Here is a 9,650-nt window from a genome sequence, read left to right on the forward strand (position 1 = left end):
GTTGTCGTTTAAATGATCAGAACAGTGTTTTTAGGGCTTTAAGTACAACAATACCAGGACCGTCACGTTTTCATCAACCTCTTCTCAAAGCTAGATTATCGCCGCGACTAAACACTGCAGGCTTTTAATATCAATACGCATGAAAAGTTGCATTGTAACACAGAGACACTAGAAGGATGAAACACATTACTGCAGCTTTGATGTTCACTGTCACGGACAAAGAAGTCAACAGCAATCAAAGTTGAGCCTTGAACCGGATTCTTTCAGTGATATTTCTCATAGTATTTTAATTTATATGTTGACCTCTGTTTCCCCGCTGCTCTCAACACCAGCTCCTCCTCACGCTCACGTTCGACGGTTAATGAGCTGGATCTGTTTTACAGACACGTTCACTCAAACGAAGAGTGAGGCGAAGAGTTCAGTCTGATGTGGAAAGTTTTTTGGTCCTTTTTTTTGTCTCGGTGTGCAGGCGTGTTGTGTCTGAACGCAGCACAGATTCATTAAGTTATCTTTTTATATCATCACCCATCGCTCCATCAATGAAGCGTACCAGTGAAATAATAATAGTAGTAATGCATTGTATTTGTATTTAAAAGATACTTTACATGGTAAACTGCCCTCTGTTTATATATATATATATATATATATATATATATATATATATATATATATATATATATATATATATATATATATATATATATATATATATATATATATATATATATATATTCCCTGCAGTCTTGTGAAATCCATGCAAACATCAACTTCTCATGAGCTGAGAGAAGCTGCCATGTCTGCAGCTCAACATTGTTTTTCAGTCAATCTAAAGGGGTTTTTATTGGATTATGAAGCTTAAGAAGGAATTGTCTCAACTCATGAAGGAATACTTAATCCTTCGGTTCAACTGAAACATTGGAAAAGACCAAAAGCGATGTGACAGGGTGCCCTTTCACCTTACAGCTGATTTTAAATAAGCTTTAGGAAGCGACACCTTTGGAAATATAATGTTTGAAGTATCTCACTAAGCACAAAATATAATATTTGACGTGTTTAAGGCTCAAATGGTTACAAGCAGGCAGCTGCAACTCCTGTTAAATTGAACTTGAGGATGTATATAAGTGTGTGTGTGTGTGTGTATGCGCGCGTGTGTGTGTGTGTGTGTGTCAGGGTGTCATGAGCTGCCAATTGCCTTTCGGCACATCGCGGAGGCTTTGAACACGTGCGGCGCTCGCCTGGCCTTACTTGTGTTCCTGGAGGAAGATGGAGGATGAGGAGGCCGATCTGAACTATTGAGACGCAGTCATGGGAAACAGAATCTGTTGCCTTGCCAACCGAGCCCCTCAGAGTGCCAGGGTTAAATGTAAAAGATGCTCAGCCGATGCAAATACAGGTCGCCATCTGTCTCCACACACACAGGCCTTTTGTTTCTGACTCTGCACATGCAGGTTCCAGTGAGTGATGACGTGTGAGCAACATTAATATAGCAGTTACAGAACCGTGTTTATTAAAGCAGCCTGCTCATATTCACATCTTTTATTGCCATCACAGGTCAAATAAGATAAGATAGGATAAGATAATCCTATATTAGTCCCTCAGTGGGGAAATTACGGGATTACAGCAGCCGTTAGTCACAGACATTTCAGTAGAGATGAGATCAAATAAACAGTTGGACGGTAATAAAAACACAATTTTAAAATTAAACAGTAAGAAACAAAAATATTAAATATACAGATGGAATAAAATAAATAGTAAAACATGTGTATAAAGTGTAAAAGTATTACACCAGGTGAGGTTAAAATATATAATAAATAAAATATAACATCTGAAATATATATTTTCATGTAAAAATATATAATAAATATATATATAAATAAATATATAAATAATTAATAAATAAATAATAAAGAATACATATATAATAAATATATATTTTCATGTTAAAATATATAATAAATAAAATATAACATCTGAAATATATATTTTCATGTAACGTCAGTGTGTGACTTTCAGCAGCAGTACACACCTGAACTTTAATGTGTATCAGTTCATATTAAGTGTTACCGAATACATAACCAGCAGAACACAATATAACAATATCTGATAATAATAATATTTCACAGAACATTTTGTCCTTTCATTGCGTGTGTGCATAACCAGGTGATGCCAATTTTAACTTGCTGGAACCGGTTTGAAATTGCTGGAGTTTTTGAGGTCAACTTAATTTCTGCCTCTGACTGTTAATCTCCCGTTGAGCCGATGGAGAGATGACGAATGGAGGAAAACAGCAAACTTGTTGCTTAGGAACTGTGAGAAATAACCCTAACTTTTCTTGAAGCATCTGATCTTCTCTCCCATGGTGCGCAGCGCTCCGTGTGTGCGTGTCTGTGTGTCTGTGTGTGTGTGTGTGTGTGTGTGTGTGTGTGTGGGGTGGTGGTGGTCGCAGAGTCAGGTTTAGCAGAGGTGGTTCCTAAGCAACTGTTTTTTTCCTCCTTCTTTTAATATGAAACTTGTTTGTTTTTCTCTGTTTTCCATCTGCTCCTGTTCATTATAGCCCGCTTGTGCACAAAAATAATTTGTCATCATTTTAAACTGAGTGAACTGACCAGGCTTCACTCTTCGGAGGCGATGAACAACCGAGCTGCTCTCTGGCGGTCGGAGTCCTGACGTCCAGCAGCTGCACGATGAATGTGCAGCGAGTTTTTATCAATATAGAAGGAAATTCAGAGGAAACCATGTGTGTATGCAGACGTTCATACCAACAACACACTGGACCTGTTGTGTGTGGATGGAGCGAAAATACTCTAAACTCTCTACTTGTTGTCTTTTTTAATTATTTTTTATATAATAATATGTAACACAAGTCCTATTTTTGCTTTTCCTTCCACATGCTTCTGGTGTGCATAAGGTGATGTTTCCATATTTGACATTGAACAGCTGTTTGCTTGCTTCCCTCTTCTCTCTCAGATGGTGGCTGTTTATTAAATTACAACCTGTGAGCTGTGACAAAGTAAACAAACCAACAAATACAACTCATTGATTTCTTTTAGTGATATCAGGCCTGTTGAACAGTTGTTGGGATGACATTCATATGTCATGCAGCGGTTTGTGAAATGTCACCTTGTGTGCTTATTACACTCGTCATTATAATTAAAGTCTTAATTAAATTGAGTCTGCACACATGTGCCTTTGTGTGTTGCGCAACAGGTGCACCTACATACTGCACGTTAAACATTATTTCAGGGTTTCACAATGTAGAATCATAAAGAAATGTTTTGCACAGTATATAGGCTGAGTAAGATATCATGTATTTTAATACAGTGTAAAATAAACACATGCACAACAAAGATCTACTGTATTATTTAATATACATACCCTTTGAAAGTGGAAGGCGAGGCAACTAATTACGCGATACCTCCTCCTACACACAGTACACACACACACACATTTTGAGCCCCTTTCATTTGAGTTTTAATTGGCTGTGTGTGAGGTGTTTAATGAGGAGCTTCAACCGGACGTTACAGGTCAGTTTCTGTGTTTTGTCAAACCCTAATTAAATGGCTCTTCGTCGGTAGACGTGACCTCCACATTACCCGGGCTCACACTAACTGTGCATCATGCATGTGTGTGTGTGTGTGTGTGTGTGTGTGTTAGAGGAACAGACGACTCACTGCTTCCACTAGCAACGCGTTCACGCAGCTTCCTGTCTTCAATTATCCTGCAGGCAGGAGTCTCGTGAGTTCGCCTCGTCCATGTTGTTAAGTCACATTCTGTAAATCGCAGCAACGATGAGGTGTTAAGGCATGTTACACTATAATAAATAAACCCATGTGGATCATATATTTAGTTCAAATTGTCATCTCATTGTAAATTTGGTCAAGGAAAGTAATATATAGAACATGGGCTTAATGTGCTCATGTGTCTTTTATGTTATAATACATGGTACAATAAACTTGCTTTATTTCTGTATGTGCAGACTGACAACCTGTTGGCTTCACACTTTTGAGTGACTCTTTCATATTCCCAGTCCAATATCCAGATTCAGCAGGGAATACATGCAATTAAAAAAAATAGAAAATGCTGTTTCATGGGGACTTTAATTATGGCAGCACTGTGACGTCACACCCCTGGAGGCTATCTCAAAGCGACGTCCCGGGACAAGAGCGAGACAATGAATTAGTCCTTGGCCTGATTCATGTGCAGATACGAAAGTGTGGATTTGAATAAACGTGTGTAGAAGAATAACATATCCAAGTCATCAGACTGGTTTAGCTTGGTATCATGCAGACAAACTCCTGATCTATTCTCTTTTCAAAACTCTCTCCATCATGCATCTTACTAAAATCTCAATCTCACTCTTATTTCGCAAAAAAAAAGACTTTTCTGTTGCACCCAAAGACATGAATCTTTTCTACAGTTGGATAGCGCCATCTGCTGGTAAAAGAATACAACTACAGCTTTAATGATTGATTTCCAACGGACAAGCAACTTTAAAACTACAGTAACTCTACAGTTTTTACACATCAGTACCTTGCACTATTTTCTACCTTAAGACAGACATGAAGATGAGTATAAAAAAGGAAAAGCAGAGCATCATTCTTGCATGTGTATTCCTGCTGAGTAAGTCTGTACGCAGCATTCCAGAATAAGTTGATGGCGTAACATATTATGAACATGTTTGACAGAATGACATAGAAACATGTTCACTTATTCTAAGTTATGTATGTACAGTACACATATATGTAAGTAAAGTGCAACAACAAATGGTAGTAGTACCTATTCCAGATATTCAATTTACACAATTCCCAGTAAATAAAAAAAGATAAACACATTCAATCTCATTGTGCGTCCCTCCCTTAAAGTCTCTCTTTCTCCACCAGCGATATTTAAGTCAGCCCAATTCCTCTCGGCTCCACCCGTCAAGGGTGTTGGTTTGTTTTACCTTCAACATGAATATATTTCACACATTGAAAATGGTCAAACACTCATTGTCACTAGCATCTTAAATCTTCACCTTCACATGCTTTTATCTGCAGGGTTTGTGACCTAAATGATAGAGCAGATGAGTCTTGGACTGAATATGAGTGTTGCTGTCCAAAGTTTCCATGGGAGCTGACGACACACAAACATGTTTAGGCAAGAAGACAAGCGTCATAAGTATTCCTATCTCATGATTGCTCCCAGGTGAGCACGAACATCACACTCAGGCTGTTATAAGAAGAAACACCTTCTGCCTTCGTGCTGTTGCATTCAAATATTTTTTTGAAGAAAAGAGAGAGTTAAAAGAAACACAAGTTTGACTGCAATCATCAGGACAGAAACACGAAACAAATTGTTGTTCTGCAACTTCTGGATGTGTAAATAAACAACTGTTTGTTAATTGTTTCACCTCCAAAGCTGTCAATTTGTTAGGTTCACAGCATGTTTGCGCAACATATTTCCAATGAGTTTCATTGGTTGCAGATCACGTGATGATGGGCGTCAAAGTGGCCGCCATGAACCTCTGGAGAAGGACTGTGTTGATAGGTCTGATAGGGAGCAGAGGATTTCAGACAAGCATGGTGAGTGTGGAGAGCATGACACTATACTTTATAAATCTCAATGTACGCCGTGGTCAAAACAATGATGTGTCCGCTTCTATCTGTGTGATAAAAAACAACATGTAGGTCGGATTTAGCGTCTATTTATAACTGTGGTGTAACGTTCATATGAGTCCGACGGGGAACAAGCGCCACTGACGTTAGCTTCGTCTAAAGACGAACAGACAGAGGCGTAATGTCTGCCTTTTGGTTGGTAATTTAAGGTTCACGGATGGATTTAATAAACGGGTTGTCCCTTCATCTGGTCTCAGTTGCTGAGTCCACCCAAATATTTCGATTTTTATACAATTATGAAAGCGTGACTACTAAGCTAGCTGGCTGAGCTGCAGCGCTACCTCGGATAATTTGAAGAGATTAAACGACTCTCTAATTGCTTATAAGCCATTGTTATAGCTTATCCTTTCATTTCCCACGTTTTAACGCATAGCTGAAAGCGCACCAATTGGCCAACGATGTAATATATACATATACTTTTAGGTTTTGTTTTTTAAAGAGTCGTCTCCTTAATTTCGAGTAATGTTGTATATGTAAAAATGGTGGGGACATTATTGATGACGCACACGTGTTCTTGCTCCCTTCCTCCCTCAGTCATCTTGTGCATTTCTCAGGCCTGAGATTGCTTTTGCCCTTTGGTTTGCTTTCATGGACTTTGGCTCTGACAAGCCCATCTGTCTTACTCAATCACACGCTCTCACTTACATACAATCTGATGTCTTCTCTTCTTCGTGCAGTGTGCTCAGGTGGCAGACTGGCAGAGTGCCAAGTCCATCTACGAGTTTTCTGCCAACGATATTGATGGCAACGAGGTGTCTCTCGAGAAATACAGGTAACATATATACATACCATATGTTATTATTCCATGAATCATGATGGTCTAAAAAAGTTTAGACTTCACCAATACAATAAGCTGTAGTTCCCAGTTTAACCTCCTTGTTTTCCTCCTCTTTCAGAGGGAACGTCTGCATCATTGTAAACGTCGCCTCTAAATGAGGAAAGACCAAAGTAAACTACACTCAGCTAGCGGGAATGCACGCCTCCTACGCTGAGCAAGGTTTACGCATCATGGGCTTCCCATGCAACCAGTTTGGAGGACAGGTAACAAAGATAAACTGGTGACAATATATTAATAACTTGAAATTTGAAATGTTCTAACTTGATTTTTATTTTATTTTTCTACAATCAAGGAACCAGGGACTGATGCAGAGATTAAAGACTTCGCCAAAGGTTACAACGCTGAGTTTGACCTCTTCAGTAAGATTGAGGTGAATGGAGACAACGCCCACCCTCTGTGGAAGTGGATGAAGGCACAGCCTAAAGGCAAAGGAACCTTTGGAAAGTAAGTTGTCCTATTTTTTATAAATTACTCTAGTTTTAGCACATTATTATGTGTGATTTAATTATTAAAACCTACAAAATATTATAAAGCGTGGGTTCTTTGGGTTCGGTATTGTGTCTATTTTGCCGTGACGGTTATTATTTAAGTTGTGTACAGTTACAACAGGGATTTGAATGGACCACTAAAACATGCACGGGCGCGTAAGTATAAATGGAGTTCTTAGTAAAAAGTCACTATGACTCAATTAATTGATTAACTAATGGGAACGCTGGCTGAAGAATAGGACCTTTGTTAAATGAAACATTTCTTGAAGGACGTTAGCAGCCACTTATGATCCTCTTTGAAGTTGGAGATGAATGTAGATACAAAGCAGATTTTCATATAGTTACTATATTTTTCTTTTTCTAAAGAATTTGGTGTTCACAGTTTTTAAATTTGCCCTGAAATGGGAACACTGTCATTTACATCCTGTTCAGTTTCTATTGCTTCATCGCATGTCTTTCTTCCTATTTTATGTCTCATTTGCTTTGGGTGGAGTAACATTAAAGACATGACTCTGTCATGGCCATCTGATTACAACAACTAACTGAGATAGTGTTGAAAAAAGTGTTGAAATCTGTTCAGCAGGTGTGGAACAAAATGTTATATCTTTAAATTGTAATAACTGTATTCTTTTATCTTGTATACTCCTGCCAGTTCTGTCTCTAAACAGTAACTTCTGTGCTGACAGAAACTATTTTACATGAATTAACAAACTGTTTTGGTGTCGTGAGAAGAGAACATATGTTGCCCTGGTCAAACAGACCTGTATTGAGCTCATGCTAATCCATTCACCACACTATCCTCAGACTTGTTTATAATCCTGAGCATGACTCCCTCTGGCGACAGAGTTCTGCAGCCGCTTTGTGAACGTCTGTCTCATCTGAACCAGCCACAGAATTGTGTTGTGACTAAAGTACCCTTAATAAGCTTCGTCTGAACAACCAGCCTTCGTTGTCTTCTCTTTTCTGTATAGTCTAAAACATTCACGGCATGTTCGCTTAAAAGCTGTTTTTTGCGGCACAAAAATCAAATCAATTTTACCGTATTTTTGGTGAAACAATATGAGCGTTGTAGGTGACGTGGATCATGCGGCTGCAGTGGTGGCCTGTGATGTTAATCTAAACATTAAATATCTGTCCTCCCTGGAAACTGTTAACTATTGTTAAACTGAGTCTGTGCTTCATAAAGGTTAAAACTGCACTTTGTGACGTAAAATGTTTCTTTCTCAACAGCAACATCAAGTGGAACTTCACAAAGGTAATTTTCCAAATTGTGGGCACCATCTTTTTTTCCAAGAAGCATATTCAGTAAAAAAAATAAAATAAAAATACGATAAGTGAAATGCTACGATTTATGTCGTCTTCCTCAACAGTTTCTGATTGATAAAGAAGGACAAGTGGTGAAGAGATACGGGCCGACAGACGATCCCAGCGTAAGTTGCATGTTTATGTTTCTGTGAATGCTTCAACTTGCTCATCCAATAGTTCTTTCCTTTAATTAGTACTTTGTTAATCTCAACCTATAGGCATTTGTTGCATTGTGCTTTAAAGTTTATGTTGATGTAGGGAGAAAAAAGTGTATAAATGGATGGATTTAAAGGGGAGAGGAACTTTTTGCCTTTTTTTTTAATCCATATATGCAATTCAGATTTGTAGTAAACAGTACATATCTGTGCACTGCTGCAAATGGTAAAATGTTGACTTATTTCTCTTTGCAGGTGGTGGAGAAGGACCTGCCTACGTACCTGTAACACCGCTGTGTCCTACATGTTTGTTTGACCTCTGACCTCTCCTGTGGGCTTCAGGGTGCTGGTGTGTGTTTGTCTGGACCAGTGACGGCCTGTTTGTAAACCCTGCATTGGGAAGAGCAGGCCTGATGATCCCCCAGCGTGCAAAACCCCCAGAACACTCCCACGCCAGACCCCGAACACCATTTGAGAGGACATTCGTTAGTCATGCAAGCAGAGAGCCGTCACATCCTACTTCAGACTCAGCCATTCCTTTCTCCAATACAAATACCATGTCGTCCTTTCTTAATGTTAAGTGACAAGTTTGTTCATGTGTCAATCTATTTATTGTAATGCCAAAAGATTCACTATATTTAATAGATTTCTGCAAAGTTATTGATGATATTATGTCCACTTAACATGCTGAAGGGTCTATGATTGTATCTGTAGCTCATTACTTGTCATGTGATGAACTTGAACAATAAACGCTGTCCAGGACATTAATTTGTCAATTTACTTGCACCTATTAAATCAATGACTTTGCTCACCTGCGAGCTTCATGACTGGTTACTAAACCACTGAGGGGGGAAAACAAATGCTTCTACTTTAAAGCTAATGCAAGGTGTTGCTCTGCAAGATGTAAACCGTGTTTTAGTGTTAGTAGTAATGATTTCTATGGTTTCCTTCTTTAGTAATTTGCCCCAGTACATGTGTTGATGTAGAATTACCTAAATACACAATTTGGGGATTTCTATATCAAATACAGTGTTTTCTAAAATTATATTTTATGGGTCTGTTTCCTGGAAATAACTAATTGATGGGGAAATGTATTTACCGATATGTTTAAAACCAAAGTAAATTATGAATGTCTCCATTGGGAAAACCTGTATTGATTGGTAAGCTTACTTTTTCTTGTAATGTTCAGCTGAACAAAAATAATGTAATG

The 9,650-nt window shown here is 38.4% G+C and overlaps 1 protein-coding gene across 1 annotated transcript; it reads left to right on the forward strand.

Moving 5' to 3' along the window:
- Positions 1–5,453: 5,453 nt before the first annotated feature.
- On the forward strand, positions 5,454–9,222 carry LOC137779359 (phospholipid hydroperoxide glutathione peroxidase-like). The gene is made up of 7 exons (XM_068567027.1): positions 5,454–5,561; positions 6,332–6,426; positions 6,551–6,695; positions 6,785–6,936; positions 8,211–8,235; positions 8,351–8,410; positions 8,696–9,222. The coding sequence occupies exons 1-7, from the start codon at positions 5,472–5,474 to the stop codon at positions 8,726–8,728; spliced, it is 600 nt and encodes a 199-aa protein (XP_068423128.1). The 5' UTR covers positions 5,454–5,471; the 3' UTR covers positions 8,729–9,222.
- Positions 9,223–9,650: the final 428 nt, after the last annotated feature.

Source organism: Clinocottus analis, unplaced genomic scaffold (assembly GCF_023055335.1).
Source record: "Clinocottus analis isolate CAN_PGR_092001 unplaced genomic scaffold, fCliAna1.0.p SCAF_11, whole genome shotgun sequence".
NCBI lineage: Eukaryota > Metazoa > Chordata > Actinopteri > Perciformes > Cottidae > Clinocottus > Clinocottus analis.